At 40.5% G+C, this 26,414-nt stretch overlaps 1 protein-coding gene across 1 annotated transcript; it reads right to left on the bottom strand.

The window, feature by feature from the left end:
* Positions 1 to 1,867: 1,867 nt before the first annotated feature.
* On the bottom strand, positions 1,868 to 24,838 carry LOC133612697 (sulfide:quinone oxidoreductase, mitochondrial-like). The gene is made up of 10 exons (XM_061970335.2): positions 24,688 to 24,838; positions 23,376 to 23,567; positions 17,068 to 17,238; positions 16,911 to 16,964; positions 13,621 to 13,815; positions 9,951 to 10,160; positions 8,557 to 8,740; positions 5,032 to 5,099; positions 2,538 to 2,716; positions 1,868 to 2,451 (listed from the first exon to the last, which is right to left on the bottom strand). The coding sequence occupies exons 1-10, from the start codon at positions 24,808 to 24,810 to the stop codon at positions 2,394 to 2,396; spliced, it is 1,434 nt and encodes a 477-aa protein (XP_061826319.1). The 5' UTR covers positions 24,811 to 24,838; the 3' UTR covers positions 1,868 to 2,393.
* Between the last annotated feature and the right edge of the window lie 1,576 nt (positions 24,839 to 26,414).

Below are 26,414 nucleotides of genomic sequence, written 5' to 3'. Positions count from 1 at the left end.
TCCCTGCTTGGCACTCAGCATCAAGGGTTGGAATTGGGGGTTAAATCACCAATAATTATTCCTGGGCGCGGCGCAGCTGCTGCCCACTGCTCCCCTCACCTCCTAGGGGGTGAACAAGGGGACGGGTCAAATGCAGAGGACAAATTTCACCACACCTAGTGTGTGTGTGACAATCATTGGTACTTTAACTTAACTTTAACTTTACACATAAACTGTAGCACACAAAAAAGCACATTTAATTAAAAAAAAGTTATTATGGTCTAACATTATAATAAGTGCGGGAACAGTGGTGTTCGTGTTGGAGGAGTTGTGAATTAATGAAATATGAAATCCGCGCTGCAGTCTGCAGGTGTACCTAATGTTGTGTCCCTGCAGTTGTTCACGGCTCCTCCGGCGCGAGCAATGTTGTTTTTGCACTTTTTGGCTTCTTGTTAAGTGACTTTTTTTGGGTGGATTCGGTCTTGCACGTGGAGGGTTTGGGTGTGGGCTTTGGTTGGTGTGGCGCTCCCGTCGGGGGGTGCATTAACCGGCACCAGGAGGCGGGATTACTGCGAGCCTCACACAGTGCGTCTTCGCAGCAGTTTTATGATTGCTCAGCACAAGAAATACGTTACACACATACAGTTGTTGACAAAATACACTGTACATTATATACCTCAGCTAGCTAAACTATGGAAATGTATAATATAGTTCATATAGCAATACGGTCTCACTGCACAGCAGGCCAGCAGTTAGCCGAGTCCGCAATCCATGTTGAGGCACAACGCCTGTGACGTGCCTCAACTGGCTGCTAATCACCGCACCGTCTCTTCTCAGAATTTGAACGGCAAATGTGAAAATTCAGCGATTTTGAATAAAAATGATCTAAAACTGGTGAAGTTAAATGGAAAATAACTTTATAGTATAATCACTGGATACATATAACAATTTAATTAATTTTTTTTCTTTTTACATTTTATTTCTTTCCATGATGGCAGGTGAGGCCCCGCACGTCACTGATATATATATATATATATATATATTTTTTTTTTGCCATTCTATTTTATTTACTTTATTGAGTTTATAACCCCCTGGCGCTGTTTTGTACTGTTTTTGTACTTATTTTGATTATTATTATTTCTCAATTGTTTGTAAATGTTGCAATTTATAAATAAAGGTTTATAAAATAAAAAAATAAAAATGGTTAATATTCTTTACATAATTACTTAATACTTTTGTATTGTTTATACAATGCGCAACGACATATATAGTCACTGCAATGCCTTTATATTGAGCTAAAGTTATTTTTAATTCTTGTATGCTATAATCCCTGCGATGAGGTGGCGACTTGTCCAGGGTGTACCCCGCCTTCCGCCCGATTGTAGCTGAGATAGGCTCCAGCACCCCCCGCGACCCCAAAGGGAATAAGCGGTAGAAAATGGATGGATGGATGGATGCTATAATCGGTAAACAGCAGTCGGATGATGACACTTCCGCTAAAGTACTTCCTGTTGGTTGACATGTTGCCATCCTACACAAAGCAGCGTAGAAGCAATGCCGTAAGTTGTCTTTAACAAGTTAAGAACATGTCAGACATGATACAAAAAGTGTAATAGTGCCGATAGGTTGAATAGAATTGTCGAATTAGATACGTGTTCAAGTCACTCAGGCAGACGGAAGTCTCCCTCTGCTGGACATTTTGGGACATTACAGTTACATTTTGTATGTCATAGTAGTCAACTATGTACAGAGGCAGTAAGTATGTTTGTATCGCTTTATTTTTTTCCAGTTTTCATGCCTATTGTAGCGGTAATGTCCTAAACTGTTACTGCTACTGGTTGCAGAATATAAATTAAGATAGTTTAGACGTGTGGAGCCAGCTAATAATCAATGTCCAGAATTATGGCCATGTTTAACAAAAATGTTTATTAACATCCGTCAGACAGTCACGTAAATAAAACTAACTTTGTAATAAAACGGAAAATAAACGGCAGCAAACAAATAATAACCTGGCACAGTAAAAAACTGTTGCGCCTACACTCAACAACACCTGAGCAAGATCAAAGACCCTCACCAAGTAAACTTGCACTTGGCCTTGAGCCAACCCATTAGTGACGTCATGAACTTGACAGAAAGAGTATATGGCTCTCACACATACTGTGCACAGCAACAATTTGATAGAAGATACACAATAAGTACCATTGTTGACAAATTAATAATGAATAATGTGCTATGAAACATTTTGAGGACACCTGTATTTGAGAGATGCACATATACTAACGAGCCACACACTTGCCAGTTTACTTTGAATTGCCGATTTGTAGATATCATTCGACTATATAATGTTCTATCCAGTAATATTAAAGCAACATCTTACATGAATTCTCAGTCTCTGAAGGGAAATGCCTTTTCATTTATTTCATTCCAAGATGCAGAAGTTTCCTGTAGGGTTCTGGTCCGCCCCATAAGCCCCTAAACAGGACACACAGGAAGAACAATGCAGAAGGTAGTAACTTGGCATCACATAGTTGGAAATAATGGTATAGGAGTGGACATACTTGAGGAGCCCAAGCCAGTAAAGATGAGGCATCACATCAGCTTTCATGTAGTACATGAGTCTCCTTTCCTTGGCTTGGTTTATGGGGAATGTCTCCAGTGGCTGAAGGTTGTAGTCAAACTCTGCCAGGACGACTGTGTTGTAGCTGGTAACCAGCGGACATGAAGTGTAGCCATCATACTATTAAGGAAACAACATGTTAGCCCTAATGTACAGTACAGACTAAAAGTTTGGACACACCTTCTCATTCATAACATAAAGCAATACATTCCACTAATCAACCCAGATAAGGCACACCTGTGAAGTGAAAACCATTACATGTGACTACCTCTTGAAGCTCATCGAGAGAATGCCAAGAGTGTGCAAAGCAGTAATCAGAGCAAAGGGTGGCTATTTTGAAGAAACTAGAATATAAAATATGTTTTCCGTTATTTCACCTTTTTTTGTTAAGTACATAACTCCACATGTGTTCATTCATAGTTTTGATGCCTTCAGTGACAATCTACAATGTAATTGTTATTTCGAAAATCCTCGAAAAAATTGTCGCACAGCAGCTAAATGAACACTTAGTGTCTAACAATCTCTGTGAACCTTTTCAATCCGGTTTCAGGGCAAATCACTCTACGGAGACAGCCCTCGCAAAAATGACTAATGATCTACTGCTAACGATGGATTCTGATGTGTCATCTATGTTGCTGCTTCTTGATCTTAGCGCTGCTTTCGATACCGTCGATCATAATATTTTATTAGAGCGTATCAAAACACGTATTGGTATGTCAGACTTAGCTTTGTCGTGGTTTAACTCTTATCTTACTGACAGGATGCAGTGCGTCTCCCATAATAATGTGACCTCAGACTATGTTAAGGTAACGTGCGGAGTTCCTCAGGGTTCGGTTCTTGGCCCTGCACTCTTTAGTATTTACATGCTGCCGCTAGGCGACATCATACGCAAATACGGTGTTAGTTTTCATTGTTATGCTGATGACACCCAACTCTACATGCCCCTAAAGCTGACCAACACGCCGGATTGTAGTCAACTGGAGGCGTGTCTGAATGAAATTAAACAATGGATGTCCGCTAACTTCTTGCAACTCAACGCCAAGAAAACGGAAATGCTGATTATCGGTCCTGCTAAACACCGACATTTATTTAATAATACCACCTTAACATTTGACAACCAAACAATTACACAAGGCGAATCAGTAAAGAATCTGGGTACTATCTTCGACCCAACTCTCTCGTTTGAATCACACATTAAGAGTGTTACTAAAACGGCCTTCTTTCATCTCCGTAATATCGCTAAAATTCGTTCTATTTTATCCACTAGCGACGCTGAGATCATTATTCATGCGTTCGTTACGTCTCGTCTCGACTACTGTAACGTATTATTTTGGGGTCTCCCTATGTCTAGCATTAAAAGACTACAATTGGTACAAAATGCGGCTGCTAGACTTTTGACAAGAACAAGAAAGTTTGATCATATTACGCCTATACTGGCTCACCTGCACTGGCTTCCTGTGCACTTAAGATGTGACTTTAAGGTTTTACTACTTACGTATAAAATACTACACGGTCTAGTTCCGTCCTATCTTGTCGATTGTATTGTACCATATGTCTCGGCAAGAAATCTGCGTTCAAAGAACTCCGGCTTATTAGTGATTCCCAGAGCCCAAAAAAAGTCTCCGGGCTATAGAGCTATAAGTTTTCTATTGGGGCTCCAGTACTATGGAATGCCCTCCCGGTAACAATTAGAGATGCTACCTCAGTAGAAGCATTTAAGTCCCATCTTAAAACTCATTTGTATACTCTAGCCTTTAAATAGACCCCCCTTTAGACCAGTTGATCTGCCGTTTCTTTTCTTTTCTCCTCTGCTCCCCTCTTCCTTGTGGAGGGCGGGGGGCACAGGTCCGGTGGCCATGGATGAAGTGCTGGCTGTCCAGAGTCGGGACCCGGGGTGGACCGCTCGCCTGTGCATCGGCTGGGAACATCTCTGCGCTGCTGACCCGTCTCCGCTCGGGATGGTGTCCTGCTGGCCCCACTATGGACTGGACTCTTACTATTATGTTGGATCCACTATGGACTAGACTCTCACAATATTATGTCAGACCCACTCGACATTCAATGCATTCGGTCTCCCCTAGAGGGGGGGGTTACCCACATATGCGGTACTCTCCAAGGTTTCTCATAGTCATTCACATCGACGTCCCACTGGGGTGAGTTTTTCCTTGCCCTTATGTGGGCTTTGTACCGAGGATGTCGTTGTGGCTTGTGCAGCCCTTTGAGACACTTGTGATTTAGGGCTATATAAATAAACATTGATTGATTGATTGATTGATTGAAATAGTCATGAAAATAAAGAAAATGCATTGAATGAGAAGGTATGTCCAAACTTTTGGCCTGTACTGTATGTTGATAATAACTTGCAGAGGTTATTTTGAAATTAAGCTGTACAGATACATAAACCTTGATGTTGTTACGCAGCGCATTTGCTTTACCTTTTTATCAGGATTCTCATTTTTCAATATCTTTTCAATGTTTCTGTGTAGAACAGCAGACTGTGCAGCTAAAACAAAAAACAAATGCTGCCTTACGCTTATTGAAATGCGCATTATGTTTGAAAAGACAACAAATGATATTCCCAGGAGAAGAAATACCGTATTTTTCGGAGTATAAGTCGCTCCAGAGTATAAGTCGCACCGGCCGAAAATGCATAATAAAGAAGGAAAAAAACATATATAAGTCGCACTGGAGTATAAATCGCATTTTTGGGGGAAATTTATTTGATAAAAGCCAACACCAAGAATAGACATTTGAAATGCAATTTAAAATAAATAAAGAATAGTGAACAACAGGCTGAATAAGTGTACGTTATATGAGGCATAAATAACCAACTGGTATGTTAACGTAACATATTATGGTAAGAGTCATTCAAATAACTATAACATATAGAACATGCTATACGTTTACCAAACAATCTGTCACTCCTAATCGCTAAATCCCATGAAATCTTATACGTCTCGTCTCTTACGTGAATGAGCTAAATAATATTATTTGATATTTTACGGTAATGTGTTAATAATTTCACACATAAGTCGCTCCTGAGTATAAGTCGCACCCCCAGCCGGCCAAACTATGAAAAAAACTGCGACTTATAGTCCGAAAAATACGGTGCACAACAAGTCCAAGTCGAATTGCAAGTCTTGGATTATAGTGTCAAGTCGAGTCCAAAGTCATCAAAATTGCGACTTGATTCTGACTTGAGTCCACGTCGCATGACTCGAATCTACTCCTCTGGTGCAGCACGGTGGAAGAGGGGTTAGTGTGTGTGGAGTTTGCATGTTCTCCCCGTGACTGCATGGGTTCCCTCCGGGTACTCCGGCTTCCTCCCACCTGGGGATAAGTTGATTGGCAACACTAAATTGGCCCTAGTGTGTGAATGTTGTCTGTGTTGGCCCTGTGATGAGGTGGCGACTTCTCCAGTGAATGCAGCTGAGATAGGCGGTAGAAAATGGATGGATGAAAACTTTGTCTTCCAAATAAATGTTATATAATATATCCGAGGACAGATTTGTTGAACTCCCTCACTTTCTCTCTCAAGTCTTATGAAGTTGTACAGTAAAAATCAGAGTCAAGACCTGGATCAGGGATCTCAAAGTCCAAGTCGAATTGCAAGTCTTGGATGATAGTGTCAAGTCGAGTACAAATTCATCAAAATTGCGACTTGATCCTGACTCGAGCCCAAGTCGCATGACTCGAGTCTACTCCTCTGGTAGATGCTGATAAGTTCCACAACTTCAAACATGACATTGGTGTTGTAGGCTTTTTTGCTTCTTACTTTTGCCAAGCTCCCAAAGTCATTTTTAGACCCTTTATAAGAAATAAATTAGAGGGAAACTCGACGGCTTGCTGGCTTATGTAAGGAAACTAGATTTCTGAGACCCTTAATTTGTTATTGCAAGGAGAATGTAGCAGCCATTTTTGTGAAGACTGTCAGAGCAGTTGCTTTTTGGACTCTTGATTGCAGGTGTGTTGTGTGGAGAGAGAGGCTGTGTTGCAATAAAATCTGACTATCAAGTTTCCCTTTTTTACTTCACCACCACCACCACAACGGACATATCAAAAGACCCTCAGTTGCCACGTATGTCAATCAAGTGACAAATGTCATAATGAAAGGTATTCTTTTAAAGGGGAACATTATCACAATTTCAGAAGGGTTAAAACCATTAAAATCAGTTCCCAGTGGCTTATTTTATTATTCGAAGTTTTTTTCAAAATTTTACCCATCACGCAATATCCCTAAAAAAAGCTTCAAAGTGCCTGATTTTAACCATCGTTATATACACCCATCCATTTTCCTGTGACGTCACACAGTGATGCCAATACAAACAAACATGGCGGCTAGAACAGCAAGGTATAGCGACATTAGCTCGGATTCAGACTTGGATTTCAGCGGCTTAAGCGATTCAACAGATTACGCATGTTTTGAAACGGATGGTTGTAGTGTGGAGGCAGGTAGCGAAAACGAAATTGAAGAAGAAACTGAAGCTATTGAGCCATATCGGTTTGAACCGTATGCAAGCGAAACCGACGAAAACGACACGACAGCCAGCGACACGGGAGAAAGCGAGGACGAATTCGGCGATCGCCTTCTAACCAACGATTGGTATGTGTTTGTTTGGCATTAAAGGAAACTAACAACTATGAACTAGGTTTACAGCATATGAAATACATTTGGCAACAACATGCACTTTGAGAGTGCAGACAGCCCAGTTTTCATCAATTAATATATTCTGTAGACATACCCTCATCCGCTCTCTTTTCCTGAAAGCTGATCTGTCCAGTTTTGGAGTTGATGTCAGCAGGCCAGGGAAGCTAGGGTCCATCTCTGTCGTAGCATAGCTTTCGTCGGTAAAGTGTGCGGAACAAACGTCCAATTTCTTGCCACTTTCGCATCTTTGGGCCACTGGTGCAACTTGAATCCGTCCCTGTTCGTGTTGTTACACCCTCCGACAACACACCGACGAGGCATGATGTCTCCAAGGTACGGAAAACAGTCGAAAAAACGGTAAATAACAGAGCTGATTTGACTCGGTGTTTGTAATGTGTTTGAGAAAATGGCGGATTGCTTCCCGATGTGACGTCACGTTGTGACTTCATCGCTCCGAGAGCGAATAATAGAAAGGCGTTTAATTCGCCAAAATTCACCCATTTAGAGTTCGGAAATCGGTTAAAAAAATATATGGTCTTTTTTCTGCAACATCAAGGTATATATTGACGCTTACAAAGGTCTGGTGATAATGTTCCCCTTTAATACTTCTCCATCGACCCACACTCTCCCCGTGGCTGAGGAGTAGACTGCAATGAGCGCCCCTGTTGCAATGCCATGATGAAGTTTCTTATTCTAATTAATAATGAGCAGTAAGAGAAGCAGCGAAAAAAAAAAAAAAAAACCCAGAAATACCTGCATGGCTCCAGAAGGAGGCTTCGGTGGCCTGTACTAGGCAAGGGAAAACCTGGTCTAAAATTGTAATATCATCAGGGGTCTTTTGAATTCTACTTTGTCTGGTCCCTCTCATAGGACCTGTTCATCCTGGGTGACCCTTGTAAGGGCATAACAATACCACAAATCTCCTACGATCATTAGGAAATGCGAAGTCCTCCAGTAGTTTGAGGAGTATACAGTACATTGTGTGATCAACCCCAAGACGACTAATTGCTACCAAAGCAGCAACTAATCCATTTTAAACAAATAACAGTTTCAATCTTAAATTTGTATACAATTCAATTAAGTCTGCCGACCATTAATGACAATATATACACAATACGCATTTTGCCTTACGTGGCGCAGACACCATCAGAAAATTGAAATTAGCCAGTCTGTCCTTTGTAGTGTCTTGATGTCTTACGGAGTACAGATGTTTCATAAGAGGCAATTTAATTTCCAGCAATATCATTAAAAAGATCCAGTATGTCCCCATTGTCCATCGAATTTAGCCAAGGTAATGATAAAGACTACTTACCAACACCAGCAGCTGTTTTGGGAGTGGGCAAATTTGTGCAGTCTCCAATCCCAAACACATTAGGGTACTTCTTATGTTGAAGGTTTTCTTTGTCCACATCCAGCCAGCCAGCCTCGTCTGCCAGTGGGCTGCCTTTAACTACTGAGTTGGGTCCCATCGGTGGAGTGACATGGAGCATATCGTACTAAAGAAGAGCAGAAGGAGAACAGTTACTTGGTGAAATATCTCGGTCATGTGTTGGTGTTAGGATTGTCATAATACTTAAACTGTCAACTTGATACCGATACTTGGAAAATATATTTGATACTTGATACCTTTTCAATACCACACTGATAAAAGATCCCAACATTTTATAGAAATACATTAATTACAAAAAAATAATTATAAACAGTAGTGGAAAAAGCCCGATTTGTATTTGCTCCACGAGATTTTGAAACTCCAGTTTCTCCACGGTGTAAACAGAAAGCTGATCCATGCATAAAAGTCCTCCAACTTTGTTCATTTTCATAGCTTATGGCTTCGTATTTTCTTTGTTGAGCAAACAAAGATAGTACCGTATTTTTCAGACTATAAGTCGCAGTTTTTTTCATAGTTTGGCCGGGCTCCAGTGCGATTTATATGTTTTTTTTCCTTCTTTATTATGCATTTTCGGCAGGTGCGACTTATACTCCGGTGCGACTTATACTCCAAAAAATACGGTAGTCTCGACTTTCCAGGCTCTGAGTTGCGAGAAAAACTTTGAGTTAAAGGCCTCCCCACCAGGAGTGAGAAATTGGTGCCCACCTATGCAATCATATAAAAAAAGGATTAGGAAACAAAAAAAGATTTGTAACATTTTCTTGCTATCGTTCACTGTCGTTGTATCAAACCTTTACTGGCAATAAGGGTTCACGAGAACGAAACACTTTTTTCTAAAATGAAGAATTATAAAGGTTTAAATAAAGTAAATATTACAAAATGTCTTTTGTGACGACCTTTGCAGGGTCTTCAAGTGGTCTATCATGTGATTTGGCTGTATTGTCTTATCACTGGGCTGCTCAAAGTGGCGACTTGCTGCAGGGGGAAGTAATCCAGTTTATCTGGAGTGCTTTTCTGTCGATCTGCTCTCCCGTGCCAAAACTGTGGCAGGTGTCTGCTCGGATGTCTACTAAATAAATACTGTGTTTTTTTTGTCCACATTTTTTAGGCAGGACTGTTTTTTTTCCAATTTCGGCCAGTACAAAGTTGAATTAACTGCTATACTGCTTTTTAGAACACAAGTATGTTAAATGTAGATTAGCATCATTGTAGGTCCCCTTTAAAAAAGGGTTCAGACATGTTTTAAGCACAGGCACCGTTGCAAGAGTAATGATCAGATGATATGAAAAGCATACACAAGCTCACATAAGACTTACTTGAAACACAGTAGTCTCGCCCGGTTTGTCAAGATTTTCAAACACGGCTTCTTGCTTGTCTGCCCTGACTTCAATCAGGTTCTGCCTCAGGTTCACTTTTATGTCACGTTCCTTGACGACGTCCCAGAGTGCGTCAGCATATTTCTTGACTGCAAACAGCACTGGCAGGGATGTGTTGTAAATAATATTGGCCCTGGCCCTCTTTCCTGTCTTCAGATCAAACACATACGAGAAAAATAAACATTTAGACACCGATACGTTTCATCATTCATTAATCTGGAGCCTTTACCAGCTGATTTAGGGAGACATGTGGCATTACGGTAACTTGAAGTAAGGTTGAGTTGAGTTTGTTTTATTTTTTTTGTGTAAAAGTAGACAGTTTTATGTCGTCCACAGTTCCTTTACCACATGGGGTCCCCCAGGGCTCAATCCTTGCCCCAATTTTATTTGCGCTTTACCTTCTCCCCCTTGGTTCTATTTTTAGGAAGTACAGTATTGCATTTCATTTTTATGCCGATGATTGCCAGATTTATTTTCCCATGGCACAAAATAACACGGTTCAACGTCTTATTGACTGCCTGCACGACATCAAAGTCTGGCTTTCAGCTAACTTCCTGAGCCTAAATGAAGATAAAACAGAAGTTATGTTGTTCGGTCCAAGTCGCTCTCCCTCCCCCAACGTTGACCTCGGCACTCTGACCCCGTATCTCAGCGACTCTGTCACAAACCTGGGGGTAAAGTTTGACTCAGATTTTAAATTCGAAAAACAAATCAGCAGCGTCGTTCAAAAAAGCTTTTATCAATTACGCCAAATAGCGAAAGTGAAACCGCTTCTATCAAGACATGATCTTGAGAAATTAATCCACGCTTTTATCTCTACTCGTCTTGATTATTGTAATGCCCTGTATGTTGGCATTAGCCAGGCCTCCCTCGCCCGCCTGCAGCTCGTGCAGAACTCTGCTGCTCGTCTGCTAACACAGACCCGCAGACGTGAGCACATCACCCCTATTTTAGCGTCCCTTCACTGGCTCCCTGTGCGTTACCGAATACATTTTAAACTCCTTTTATTTGTTTTTAAATGTCTAAACAACCTCGCGCCAACCTATCTCTCCGACCTCCTTCAGCCTTACTGCCCCACCCGATCCTTAAGATCAGCCGATCAGCTGCTGTTGACGGTCCCTGACACAAGGCTGAAGCTTAGAGGTGACAGAGCTTTCGCCGTTGCTGCTCCCAAGCTCTGGAACGACCTACCCCTGAGTGTTAGACAAGCCTCCTCTCTTCCTGTTTTTAAATCTCTCTTAAAAACATACTTTTATTCCATGGCTTTTAACACTGAGTGATATCCATCCTGCAATGGCGCCACATAATACACCTGCTGTGATCCTGTTTTTATGTTTTTATTAATTCTATTTTAATTATTTATTTTTTATCGTGTTCTGTTTGTGTTGTGTTGTGTTTGCTCGGTACTCGTTTTATCTTTTAACCTGTTCATTGTACAGCACTTTGGCTACCCCTGTGGTAAATTTTAAATGTGCTCTATAAATAAAGTTGATTTGATTTGTGTTTATTTGGAGCATGCATGCATACAACATGATACATCACACATGCATGCACACAACATGATACGTCACAATTTCCAGTTTCGCTATCCAACATGTTTGAAAAGGAGTAGAAAGAAGCAGAGCTTATTTACCGTATTTTTTGGACTATAAATCGCAGTTTTTTTCATAGTTTGGCCGGGGGTGCGACTTATACTCAGGAGCGACTTATGTGTGAAATTATTAACACATTACCGTAAACTATCACATATTATTTAGCTCATTCACGTAAGAGACTAGACCAGGGGTCGGCAACCCAAAATGTTGAAAGAGCCATATTGGACCAAAAATACAAAAACAAATCTGTCTGGAGCCGCAAAAAATTAAAAGCCATATTACATACAGATAGTGTGTCATAAGTTATAAATTTAATTAAGAGGACTTAAATGAAACTAAATGACCTCAAATGTAGCTACAAATGAGGCATAATGATGCAATATGTACATACAGCTAGCCTAAATAGCATGTTAGCATCGATTAGCTTGCAGTCATGCAGTGACCAAATATGCCCGATTAGCACTCCACACAAGTCAATAACATCAACAAAACTCACCTTTGTGCATTCACGCACAACCTTAAAAGTTTGGTGGACAAAATGAGACAGAAAAAGAAGTGGCATAAAACACGTCCTAGAAAGTCGGAGAAAAGTTATACATGTAAACAAACTACGGTGAGTTCAAGGACCGCCAAAATTAGTAGGACAAAACGGCGCTCGCCAAATACTCGAATCAGTGAAGCATGTTTAATATAAACAGTGTGCTTTATAACAATTAGGGAGGTTTGTGTCATGTTTGTCCTCCTACAGAAACCATATTAAAACAAAATATATATTTTTTTCCCCTCATCTTTTTCCATTTTTCATACATTTTTTAAAAAGCTCCAGAGAGCCACTAGGGCGGCGCTTAAGAGCCGCATGCGGCTCTAGAGCCGCGGGTTGCCGACCCCTGGACTAGACGTATAAAATTTCATGGGATTTAGCGATTAGGAGTGACAGATTGTTTGGTAAACGTATAGAATGTTCTATATGTTATAGTTATTTGAATGACTCTTACCATAATATGTTACGTTAACATACCAGGCACATTCTCAGTTGGTTATTTATGCCTCATATAATGTACACTTATTCAGCCTGTTGTTCACTATTCTTTATTTATTTTAAATTGCCTTTCAAATGTCTATTCTTGGTGTTGGCTTTTAACAAATACATTTCCCCAAAAAATGCGACTTATACTCCAGTGCGACTTATATATGTTTTTTTTTTCCTTCTTTATTATGCATTTTTGGCCGGTGCGACTTATACTCCGAAAAATACGGTAATCCTACCCCTTTTCCTTTACATAGCAGTTGCTAAAACTTTTATTCACTTCCTGTTCTCAATTTATTCACAATATACTCCATAAGTAGTAACAATAAAATAAATAAATAAAATTAGTGAAGTAAATTGTATTTTATATGGTGAGATAAATGAGATTATCTAGAAAATTAATGGATGGATGGAATAAATTCAGAATGTTTATCATGGTTCTTCTTTGTACTTTGAAGAGTTTCTTGAAGTGGATCATATTAGTACATTGTTTGATTTCTTTGCTTAATCCATTCCATCATTTAATTCCACATACTGATACGTCTTAAGTGTTGTACATGCGTACAAATGTTTTAAATAAAAATGTTCTCGAAGATTATATTTCTCCTCTTTTTATTCTTGGGTAGCAGATTGTAGTTTGCTCTGTGCATCATTTTAGATGTTTGCAAATTCACTATGTCGTGGAATTTCACTATTTCCAATTCAATGAATAAAGGGTATGAGCAGAATGGTTGAAATGTTACAAATTAAGTTCATAAACAACTTGATATTGGTAATAAGGTGATTATATGCAGAATGCAAGTCTCTGTGTTTTGCACAGATAAAACAGGGGGGGGGTCGTGAAAATAATTTCTGTCACCTAGGGGGTCACGACAGAAAATAATTGAAAACCACTGAATTGACCTAACCCGCATGCTTTGATATGTGGGAGCAAACCAAAGTTCTCAGGGAGAACGTCATCGAACGTCCAAAGAGAAAAACGACTCACCTTTCGAAGGAAAGCATCTGAGAGGTACATGATCTTCTGTGGAGCTCCGGGACATTTAACTGGAGTGTTTGGGAATGAAAACACAGCGTTGCCCTCTTTAAAGTTCTGCAGCGCTGCCCAGGTTTTCTCCACCGTTTCAACAGAATAGTTGGAGCCAATCTTTGGATGGTCAAAACCTTCAGGAAGCCCTTTAATCTTTTAGAGTGGAGAAGAAGAAAAAAGTTCAGTCACTTAAAAAGGTAACGGTAGGCCTCGGCGATAAGGCTGAAAAATAAAATCTAGGATTTTTTTCACAAAAATTACATTTACGATTTTTTTCAGTGAATTAACTCATTATGTTTTGCATTTGGTGAATGTTTATATTCATCTTGGAGAAAGTGAACCATCAGTTTAAGTAAGTAGTAGTATTTCAGTTTGAGCACATAATTAAATAGGGTCCCTTAGTTGGACATTTGTGTGTAGAGTGGATTAGTTCTCACGGAAGAAAAGGCAATAAAATTGGACTTTGGTATGCAAAGGTGATGGCCCTATCTGTGAGAAGAGACTAAATGTTTAGCCTAATGACAACGTCTAAGTTATGACCGGTATCTGTTGTTTTTGCATCACCTTCATGGTCAAGATGGGCTCTCCTGTCCTTGCACACACACAGACAGAAGGTAAGAATATAAAACTGATGAGTGCCTCATTTTTGACCTGACCTCCTCCAGGAACTGCAGTCCTGTATAATGACCCTCGCTTGTAATAAAGCAACTTTTAGTTCAGAAAAGCGTCTCCGACGTCTCTTTTGATCCAGCCACACTGCCGTGTCACCCTTCTGTCCGGACGAGGATGACAAGACCAGAAATACACATCATCAACTTTGTTAAACAGATAAACAGCACATACCTGGGGTCTAAAGTTCCAGTAAGTGGACCAACCTAGGCTTTTCCACTGTATATCTGGACACCACATTTTTAGTGGTCGCTCTCATTTATGACCTTTCTTATCATAAATGTCACCTTGAGTTAACGATTCCACCACAGTAAGCTGCTTTTTAGTGTGTTGTTTGCCTTGTAAAAAGTAGCATTTTCCCCACCCGGCTGGATGGCTCTGTTTCAGATGCTGGAATAAGTTTGTTGTGCTACTGCCTTTTGCTGGACCGGGATTTAAATAAAATTTGCAAAGTGCAGTTACTTGTTCTACATCTGTTGCCGCAAATCCAAACTACTGATGACAATCTTGGAACAAACTTGGCGCTCTCTTTCACTTTAGCAATAACCATCTTGTGTTATGGTCTTCTCTACTAAGAAAATTAGGGGGAGGGCGGAAGCTCCTGGGGTACTGAGTATGCTCCAGCAAGAAGAGGAAAAACACTGAACTATTTATCTTTTTTTATATATTTTTTTAAATCTGCAAATCAAAACTTGAGGTAATCGATAAAATCGATTTATCGTTCAGTTCTACAAAAGCCAAAACCAGTGAAGTTGTCACGTTGTGTGAATGGTGAATAAAAACAGAATACAATGATTTGCAAATCCTTTTCAACTTATATTCAATTGAATGGACTGCAAAGACAAGATATTTAATGTTCGAACTGGTAAAATTTGTTATTTTTTGCAAATATTAGCTCATTTGGAATTTGATGCCTGCAACATGTTTAAAAAAAGCTGGCACAAGTGGCAAAAAAGACTGAGAAAGTTGAGGAATGCTCATCAAATACTTATTTGGAACATCCCACAGGTGAACGGGCTAATTGGGAACAGGTGGGTATAAAAGCAGCTTCCATAAAATGCTCAGTCATTCACAAACAAGGATGGGGCGAGGGTCATCAAAATGCGTTAGCAAATTGTCGAACAGTTTAAGAACATTTCTCAACGGGTTATTGCAGGGAATTTAGGGATTTCACCATCTACGGTCCGTAATAACATCAAAAGGTTCAGAGAATCTGGAGAAAGGCCGAAAACCAACATTGAATGCCCGTGACCTTCGATCCCTCAGGCAGTACTGCATCAAAAAGCGACATCAGTGTGTAAAGGATATCACCACATGGGCTCAGGAACACCTCAGAAAACCACTGTCAGTAACTACAGTTTGTCGCTACATCTGTAAGTACAAGTTAAAACTGTACTTTGCAAAGCGGAAGCCATTTATCAACAACACCCAGAAAAGCCGGCAGCTTCGCTGGGCCCGAGCTCATCTAAGATGGACTGATGCAAAGTGGAAAAGTGTTCTGCGGTCCACATTTCAAATTGTTTTTGGAAACTGGACGTTGTCGTGTCTAAAGTTGATTTGATTTGATTCCGGACTAAAGAGGAAAATAACCATTTATAGGTGCAAAGTTGAAAAGCCAGTATGTGTGATGATATGGGGGTGTATTTGTGCCCAAGGCATGGGTAACTTACACATCTGTGAAGGCACCATTAATGCTGAAAGGTACATACAGGTTTTGGAGCAACATATATTGCCATCCAAGCAACGTCTTTTTCATGGACGCCCCTGCTTATTTCAGCAAGACAATGCCTTACAACAGCGTGGCTTCGTAGTAAAAGAGTGCTGGTACTAGACTGGCCTGCCTGTAGTCCAGACCTGTCTCCCATTGAAAATGTGTGGCGCATTATGAAGCCTAAAATATGACAACGGAGTAGTTTTTGAAAAACATGACTGCGTGGGCTTCCTCCCACCCCCAAAAACATGCACCTGGGGATAGGTTGATTGGAAACACTAAATGGTCCCTAGTGTGTGAATGTGAGTGTGAATGTTGTCTGTCTATCTGTGTTGGCCCTGCGATGAGGTGACGACTTGTCCAGGGTGTACCCCGCCTACCGCCCGAATGCAGCTGAGATAGGCTCCAGCGACCCCCCGCGACCCCAAAAAAGGGACAAGCGGTAGAAAATGGATGGGTGGATGGAGACCCAGGAATGTTGAACAACTTAAGCTGTACATCAAGCAAGAATGGTCAAAGAATTCCACCTGAAAAGCTTCAAAAATGTGTCTCCTCAGTACAAACATTTACTGAGTGTTGTTAAAAGGAAAGGCCACGTAACACAGTGGTAAAAATGCCCCTGTGACAACTTTTTTGCAATGTGTTGCTGCCATTAAATTGTAAGTTAATGATTATTTGCAAAAAACAATTAAGTTTCTCAGTTCGAACATTAAATATCTTGTCTTTGCAGTCTATTCAATTGAATATAAGTTGAAAAGGATTTGCAAATCATTGTATTCTGTTTTTATTTACGATGTACACAACGTGCCAACTTCACTGGTTTTGTACATAACAGAGTAGATGTTTTGCAAACAGAGCACTTCCTCACCTTTTCAAAATGGAGCTGCAAGCCAAGTGCCACAATCAGATACTCATAGGAGATCTGTGACGAGATCATTCAATTTTAGCACAACATACGGCACATTGTTATCCATCTTTGTTGCTATAAAACACACATGTGGTCAGGCAGCAGAAAGCAAACATACTTCGGTCCCGTCATCAGTGCGGACAGTGTTTGTGTCCGGGTTTATTTCCTGAACTTTAGACTTCACCCACTTCACGCCAGAGGGCATAACACTTGATGTGGTCCTTCCGGATGAAGCAATGGTTTTAGCACCAGCACCTGCTAGAGTCCAAAGAGGCTGATAGTAGTGCATCTGAAAAGAAAAACAGTATGATGGCACACACTTTCACAAACAATATAAAATAGTGTGTATTTTGACTTGAGATACAAGTCAGGCACTAGACCGGCGGTCAGCAACACGCAGCTCTTAAAGGAGAACAATTGATCAATTTATGGTTTTCGTTTTCGAGGGGAGTGCAAAAAAGTTGATACTTGACGAGATAAAGGAGCAAAAGCAGGAGAGACAAGGGAACGGGAGGGAAGATTCCGCCTTTGTTGAGAGCCAGAGAAAATAACAGCTATAAAGCCCTCTAAAAACATCTAGAAACCTCCAACAATGTCTTATATTAGAGACCGGCCGATACGGAATGTTAGTCGTCAAGGAGGCCGATAACCGATATTTGGAGCCAATATTTATTTGCAGTAAAGATTCCCTAAACTTGACTCGTATAAAAAATGTTTTTCAAACATTTTTAAAGGAAATGCCGGACCAGTATTTTATTCAGAGCAAATGATAATAATAATTTGGATTTTACAAACACCTCTATTACATATATTTAATGCTGCAGGTCAGAGGAGCATCAACATTTCAATTTCAAAATATGGGAAATGTTGTTATAAATATGGGATTTAAAAAAAATTAAAAACGGTCCTGGGTTCGATTCTTTGGCTCGGAGTATTTCTGTGTGGCGCTTGCATGTTCTCTCCGTGACTGCGCGGGTTCTCTATGGCAGCTGAGCAGATCGGAGAAGAATTCGTACAAGAACTCAAATAAATGTCCTGTTATTAGAGATGCGCGGTTTGCGGACACAACCGCGGAGTCCGCGGATTATCCGCGGTTCGGGCGGTTGAAATAAAAAAAATTAGATTTTATCCGCGGGTCGGGTCGGGTGGTTGAAATAAAAAAAAATTAGATTTTAAATAGATTCAGGCGGGTGGCAGTTAAACCAATTCGGAAATATATATACATAGTTAAATGTTGTTACCCACATACGAAAAACGAGCAGGCACCTGCTGCATATGCCACAACAGAAGAAGAAAAAAAAGAAAAGAGATGGACACTTTTACGGAGCGGAGAAGGGACGCCTCGCCGGGGTCCGGGACCGAGGCCCCTTCCTCCGAGAGGGCCCCACCGGGAGCCGTAGCTGAGGTGATCCGCGAGAAGGGCCCGACGCACGTCCAGGGTCACCACCGCGCCCACCGCACGACACCCCGCCTCGTCCGCCTTCGCCGCGGCCGGCGTCACGCGCAGCAGGTAAGCAGCTTACCTGCCCGCCACCCCCGTGGCCGGGGGCTCGTAACAGGGGTCACTCCGCGCGCTCCGCCCGCGCAGCTTACCTGCCCGCCACCCCCGTTGCCGGGGGCGCGTAACAGGGGTCACTCCGCGCGCAGTGCGCTCACAAAAGGGGTGGGGCAAGCAGAACTGGCGCTGCGGGATGAACCGAACGCCGGGTTAAGGCGCCCGATGCCGACGCTCATCAGACCCCAGAAAAGGTGTTGGTTGATATAGACAGAACACCGCTAAGGAGTGTGTAACAACCCACCTGTCGAATCAACTAGCCCTGAAAATGGATGGCGCTGGAGCGTCGGGCCCATACCCGGCCGTCGCCGGCAGCGAGAGCCGCGAGGGCTAGGCCGCGACGAGTAGGATGGGCGCCGCGGTGCGCGCTGAAGCCGCGGTGCGCGCTGAAGCCGCGGTGCGCGCTGAAGCCTCGGGCGCGAGCCCGGGTGCGAGGGACATCGCACCTCCACGCGCTTGGAGGTGCGCTCAGCGCGGCTCCCAGATGATTGCTGCATTGGATCAGTCGCCTTTCTTTAACAGGCAAAAGCTTTATAACTAATGCCTTGCATCGTCTATGTTAGATATATAACAACGGGCGGGTGCGGTGTTGATTAAATGTTAATTCGGGTGGATGCGGATGGTTGACGACTTTTGTCATGCGGTTGCGGATGAAATAATTGCCTATCCGCGCATCTCTACCTGTTATGTATCACAACATATTTAGTAGGGGTGTAACGGTACACAAAAATTTCGGTTCGGTACGTACCTCGGTTTAGAGGTCACGGTTCGGTTCATTTTCGGTACAGTAAGAAAACAACAAAATATAAATTTTGGGGTTATTTATTTACCAAATTTGCAAAATCTTCCACCAAAAATATTTTTTCTTAGTGGAATATTTGATGTGAAGTAATCGGAACCTTGGATAGGTCAATAATTCATAATAACATTGATTTTGATTCAATATTATGTTTTGAGCAATGACAGTTAGAAAAAAAACAAAAAAACCCAGCTTTGTTTTATTAGTCAACATTGCAACTTTTTCTTAATTACATTTAACCTTTAAGTTTTTTTATTTCACTTTTGTTATGTTTTTGTTTATTTTAATAGTATTTTTAGAATGTGCCGTGGGCCTTTAAAACATTAACTGCAAATGGCCTCCGGGGCACACGTTTGACACCCCTGCTATAGATAATAAAAAATTAAAATTTGATAAATCTATGGATAAAAAGCAGAGCCTGGAGACGCAAGCGCGTTTATCATAACTCTCTCTCTCTCTCTCTCTCCCTCACGAATGCTGCTGCGCGCACAATTTGTTTTGTTTTTAACCCATTCTTAACCCTGAACGTACATTGAAAATACACGCAACCCTAACTCAAAATTTGAGGCATTTAAGAAACTCCGCCCTGACAGCTCCGCAAAAGAGGACATGTCCGGTGAAAAGAGGACATATGGTCAGTCTATCGTAGCCCGTTAGCTGCTAGCATGCCGTGTGTTGTGCCTCGGTGTGCATTGTTTACACAACGTGCGTTACGCTACTTAATATGTCCGTGTGGAAGCTCGTTCGGTACACCTCCGAACCGAACCGGAACCCCCGTACCGAAACGGTTCAATACAAATACACGTACCGTTACACCCCTAATATTTAGGGAAAATTGACAATAAGAGTATTTTTTTTATGAATTAAAAACAAAAATATGGGCAAAAAAGGCCCTTTTCTCATGCAGGGCAAAAGAAAAGGGCTGATGCCTTCCAGTGGGTTTTACTATCTACTTTACTAACAATTTTTATTTTAAACGTAATACTGCTATCATATGTGTATATATTGTATCTGGTGATTTAGTTATGTTGTAAAAAAAAAAAAAAAAAGAAAGGCTGATACTGATAAACGTCAAAATACCAAAAATTGGTGGAGATAATCGGTCGAGCTGTATTTAATATACATGCTGCAGGTTTACATGTAATGTAGTAACAGGCACATACATAACAACATGTAATATTTAACATATTTTAGTCATGTTAAACATTGCCAGAACTTTTCAGGGAGGTCACATAGACTATTTAAATGGCGGACTCCTGCAAAGCTCTTTGTGCAAACCTTTACCATGTATGAAGATATCCGCTAAACTTGGAGATCTCACTAACGTCTCAAAGTCTCGTTTGGAGCAAGTTTGGAAAAAGGCGAGATTGTTTTATTAATATCACTGCCATGGTTTAATTCGATATTTTCCGGACTTTTGGGGATCCCAGCTACACGAAACAGGTACTGAGAGGTAAGAAATTGGTTCTGCATAATAGGACCTCTATATTTTAAACACAAGGACATTAATCCATTCAAATATGCAAAGCTAATAATAGTGTGGTTGACAAAGAAGCAGTTGCAGGAGATACCATAGAAGTCCACTCTCCAAGGTAAGTCACAACAACACTACACCCTGGACAATGGGCATATGAACACACATTACCCCCACCCCCACGCCTTCACCAGCTTGATTACCCTTGGGCTGATGGATGGCTGACTAGTGCTTATACAGCAGCAGCCGGCCTCCAGAGCTCCAACTCCCTTTCCTCTGTTGCAAGTTTTGTTGATTCTATGTAACGTATTTATGTGTGCTATGGCTATGAGGTCTTTTTCCTTGGCCTCAGTCTGGATCCCCTCCCTAGAGTCCAGCCTTTGACTGAATATTTTTTTATTCTCTCCCCGCCCCCTCCTCAACGTTTAACTGTTTCTCACATTTTTTTTTTGTAAGGGGCGCCGGAAGTTGGCAGACCCGTCAGCGATCCTTTTTCTGTCTCCCTGTAATGTTTGTCTGATCTTGAATGGGATTGTGCTGAAAATCTGTTGAAAAGCTGAAAAGAATTTCCCTTCAAGGATTAATAAAGTACTTCTGAATCTGTAAATGGTGTTACATTACTTCAAAACTAATGTAGTTGTTCATAGTACAAACCCCGTTTCCATATGAGTTGGGAAATTGTGTTAGATGTAAATGTAAACAGAATACAATGATTTGCAAATCCTTTTCAACCCATATTCAATTGAATGCACTACAAAGACAAGATATTTGATGTTCAAACTTATAAACTTTATTTTTTTTTTGCAAATAATAATTAACTTAGAATTTCATGGCTGCAACACGTGCCAAAGTAGTTGGGAAAGGACATGTTCACCACTGTTACATCACCTTTTCTTTTAACAACACTCAATAAACGATTGGGAACTGAGGAAACTAATTGTTGAAGCTTTGAAAGTGGAATTCTTTCCCATTCTTGTTTTATGTAGAGCTTCAGTCGTTCAACAGTCCGTGGTCTCCGCTGTCGTATTTTACTCTTCATAATGCGCCACACATTTTTGATGGGAGACAGGTCTGGACTGCAGGTGGACCAGGAAAGTACACGCACTCTTTTTTTACGAAGCCACGCTGTTGTAACACGTGCTGAATGTGGCTTGGCATTGTCTTGCTGAAATAAGCAGGGGCGTCCGTGAAAAAGACGGCGCTTAGATGGCAGCATATGTTGTTCCAAAACCTGTATGTACCTTTCAGCATTAATGGTGCCTTCACAGATGTGTAAGTTACCCATGCCTTGGGCACTAATGCACCCCCATACCATCACACATGCTGGCTTTTGAACTTTGCGTCGATAACAGTCTGGATGGTTCGCTTCCTCTTGGGTCCGGATGACACGATGTCGAATATTTCCAAAAACAATTTGAAATGTGGACTTGTCAGACCACAGAACACTTTTCCACTTTGCATGAGTCCATCTTAGATGATCTCGGGCCCAGAGAAGCCGGCGGCGTTTCTGGATGTTGTTGATAAATGGCTTTCGCGTTGCATAGTCGAGCTTTAACTTGCACTTACAGATGTAGCGACCAACCGTAGTTACTGACAGTGGTTTTCTGAAGTGTTCCTGAGCCCATGTGGTGATATCCTTTAGAGATTGATGTCGGTTTTTGATACAGTCAAAAGGTCACGGTCATTCAATGTTGGTTTCCGGCCACGCCCCTTACGTGGAGTGATTTCTCCAGATTCTCTGAACCTTTTGATGATATTATGGACCGTAGATGTTGAAATCCCTAAATTTCTTGCAATTGCACTTTGAGAAACGTTGTTCTTAAACTGTTTGACTATTTGCTCACGCAGTTGTGGACAAAGGGGTGTACCTCGCCCCATCCTTTCTTGTGAAAGACTGAGCATTTTTTGGGAAGCTGTTTTTATACCCAATCATGGCACCCACCTGTTCCCAATTAGCCTGCACACCTGTGGGATGTTCCAAATAAGTGTTTGATGAGCATTCCTCAACTTTATCAGTATTTATTGCCACCTTTCCCAACTTCTTTGTCACGTGTTGCTGGCATCAAATTCTAAAGTTAATGATTATTTGCAAAAAAAAAAATGTTTATCAGTTTGAACATCAAATATGTTGTTTTTGTAGCATATTCAACTGAATATGGGTTGAAAAGGATTTGCAAATCATTGTATTCCGTTTATATTTACATCTAACACAATTTCCCAACTTATATGGAAACGTGGTTTGTATTTCATACTGTCTTGTTTTGTTAAAATAGTGATCTAAAAGTTAATTTTTCTTATTTAAAAGCATGTCACATGTTGAAAATGTGGTGTTCTGCTGGGACCCAGAAAGGAATAACAGCATTTGAATTCATTGCAATTGGGTACATTGATCTGAGATACGAGCTCCATCTCAGAACAAATTCAACTTGTATGATAAAACACCACGTTATGGCATTTCATAACATGTGCTTTTCTTGATTAATATCCACTGTTTATGTTCCTGCAACGGGCTGTCTTGTACCTGTGACAATGTGCTCGGCAATATTGTGGAATATAATCAAATGTAACCAACCTCACCTCATCACAGCGGTGACTTACCTCACTGGGCTCCACAACTGCCACTTTATCAGCACCCAGCATCATTTTCATGCGTGCGCCCATTGCTATTCCCCCACTTCCTCCTCCGAGCACCAGCATTTTGTAATGTTGCTTGGCAGAAGCACGACAGCTTGTGTGTAGACGACAGGCGCCAAAGCCCGCGGAGCGACACAGGGCAGCCATAATGTGTTTCTGGGAAAGAAACAAGGACACAAACATGTTTCAAATGGATAATGTTTTGGTCTCAACGCAATGTGTCTGTATGTTGGTGATCATGTGCGAGTTTATTTATGTTTTTAGTAGAGATGTCCGATAATATCGGCCGATAAATGCTTTAAAATGTAATATCGGAAATTATCGGTATCGTTTTTTTTATTTATTAAATCAACATAAAAAAAACACAATATACACTTACAATTAGTGCACCAACCCAAAAAACCTCCCTCCCCCATTCACACTCATTCACACAAAAGGGTTGTTTCTTTCTGTTATTAATATTCTGGTTCCTACATTATATATCAATATATATCAATACAGTCTGCAAGGGATACAGTCCGTAAGCACACATGATTGTGCGTGCTGTTGGTCCACTAATAGCACTAACCTTTAACAGTTAATTTTACTCATTTTCATTAATTACTAGTTTCTATGTAACTGTTTTTATATTGTTTTACTTTCTTTTTTATTCAAGAAAATGTTTTTAATTTTTTTATCTAATTTTGTTTTATTAATTTAAAAAAAAGGGACCTTATCTTCACCATACCTGGTTTACCAAATTAGGCATAATAATGTGTTAATTCCACGACTGTATATATCGGCATCGGTTGGTATCGGTAATTAAAGAGTTGGTCAATATCGGAATATCGGCAAAAAGCCATTATCGGACATCCCTAGTTTTTAGGTCTTTTGGGGAGACAAGCGTGTCATGTATTGGTTACTCAGGACACAGGACAATACCGGAACCATTGTAGGGGGAACTTAAGGGCGGGGGACACAGAATATGGGGACATGTATTGTGTGTTGGACACGGGGAAGTGATGGAATTAAGAGCGGGAATAAAAGGCAGAAAAAGAGAATAACCTTATTATTAAATTTAGAATGCACTAACTAATAAGTGACAAGTTGGGCACACAACAAAGAGGTAATAATAATAAATAAAACAGAACTACTACACCCTACATGTATTCTTTAATATTGTCTTTTTTGTCAGTTTAACACGCTCCAATCGTTAGCTAAAATAACCGCGCGTGCACATTATTACACGTACGTTTTTAAATAACGTCACATTAAATAATGTTTGTTATACTCTCACCTTTACAGGAAAAGCAAGGTACTTCGGAGATACAGAAAAAAAGTAACCATGTAGTGCTGGTGACACAGGAGGAGAGAGGCGTCCAAAACGAACTTTGATTTTCCTGCAAGACAGGATCCCCATTGGCCACGCCCACTCAAGCTATGGACCAATCAGAAGTAAAGCCAGCGAACTGACTGACAAACTTCCTGCTTGTGTCACGTGTTCTCCTCTTTAACCTGACGTCAGGCCCAAATAGTGACAATAGACGGTGAGTAACTGTTGTGTGTCCAACTTGTCACTTATTAGTTAGTGCACTCTATGTTTAATAATACAACAAGAAAGCGTATTGTCGTTCTCCTGCTTTTTTATTCCCGCTCTTACTTCTTCCACTACCATAGACATCATATAAGTCGACGCAGCATTGGCTGCTGTGACGCGAGACATTGGGTCGCCATCTTGAAGTGGTGATGAGGAGCCGGCGAGCAGCCTAAACTGACAGTTGACAGGTAAAAAACAAAGATGGTGTTCAACGTTTTCCTGCTCAAATGAGCGGACTGTTGAAAATCGGAATCGGGGGATTACTTTTCACAAGTAAGATTTAACATTAACGTACTATTGGTTGTATGACCATAATGGAATTGCTTGTCAATTAAATTAATTAAATTTAAAAATGTAATAATAATGCAACCCTATGGTGGCATCATGCCTTCAGTGTGCATATTGTATATAGTTCTCTGCAAACCCATGAAATGTTCTATTTTGTCTTCATTATTTTGTCAGAATGGACCAGAAGGCTTCATTTGTACGTGAAAATCACAAAGAAATCTTCTGGGGGAGGATGACCCCCTACAGGGGTTTGGTTTACAAATTTTCAGCCCCACCTAAAAAAACAAAATTCACCAGGGGCCACTGATTACGCCCTTAAGTTCCCCCTACAATGGTTCTGGTATTGTCCTGTGATCTGAGTAACCAATACATGACAGTAACTATCATGGTAGTGAAATATAATGGGAAGGTTTTGGTAATGGCTGCCATCAGAGGGCTGCTTGTAACAGTGAATAATGTATGAATTTGCCTCTGGATTTCATTATTATTTATATAAATAGTTTTAAGTAGACCGTCCATTTTACAGTAAAAAACTTTATTTTAGTGTGTTTTTTTTATTTTTTTACAACATTTTACAGTAAATGGAAAAACACTAGTATCACTGTTTTGGTTTTGGGTTTTTTTACGTAAAAAGCTGACAGCTTAGTTGCCACAATTTTGTGTTAAATTGACATTGGTTTTTACAACATTATGTTGTTCATGGAAAAACAGTACAAGTTCTTTTTTTATTCTGGCAACTTAGCTGCCAGTTTTTCTACTTTAAAAACAAATGTACCGTCTTTCCATTTACAGTAATACACCGTTAAAGACAACAACCGTAGATTTTACAGTCAAAAACTGGCAGCTCAGTCAACATAATTTCAATGCAAAAAACAGTAGTAGTTTTTTAAAATAATTTACAGTAATATGCTGTAAAGAACAACGTAACATTTATTGTAATTTTTATGAATTTGATGGGAAGTTTGCTGTAAAGTTAAGTATTTTTATCTATTTTTATTTAGACAAAAACATGTTTGGAAAGTATGATAATATACTGTAATATTTGTTGTAATATTGGATACTATTAAAGTTTAAAATGTATGCAATTTTAAGCAGTACATATATTTTTTCTGTCAAAATGAAAAAAATCCATGACATTT

The sequence above is a fragment of the Nerophis lumbriciformis genome, linkage group LG10, assembly GCF_033978685.3.
Source record: "Nerophis lumbriciformis linkage group LG10, RoL_Nlum_v2.1, whole genome shotgun sequence".
NCBI classification, from domain to species: Eukaryota; Metazoa; Chordata; class Actinopteri; order Syngnathiformes; family Syngnathidae; genus Nerophis; species Nerophis lumbriciformis.
This window is presented reverse-complemented; position numbering and strand designations above follow the sequence as displayed.

Coding starts and splice junctions, on each gene's coding strand:
- LOC133612697 (XM_061970335.2), bottom strand. CDS start 24,810: ATGGGGATCCTGTCTTGCAGGAAAATCAAAGTTCGTTTTGGACGCCTC. Junction 8,741..9,950: donor GCGAGACTACTGTGTTTCAA/GTAAGTCTTATG, acceptor GCTCTTCTTTAG/TACGATATGCTCCATGTCAC. Junction 2,452..2,537: donor TACTGGCTTGGGCTCCTCAA/GTATGTCCACTC, acceptor TGTCCTGTTTAG/GGGCTTATGGGGCGGACCAG.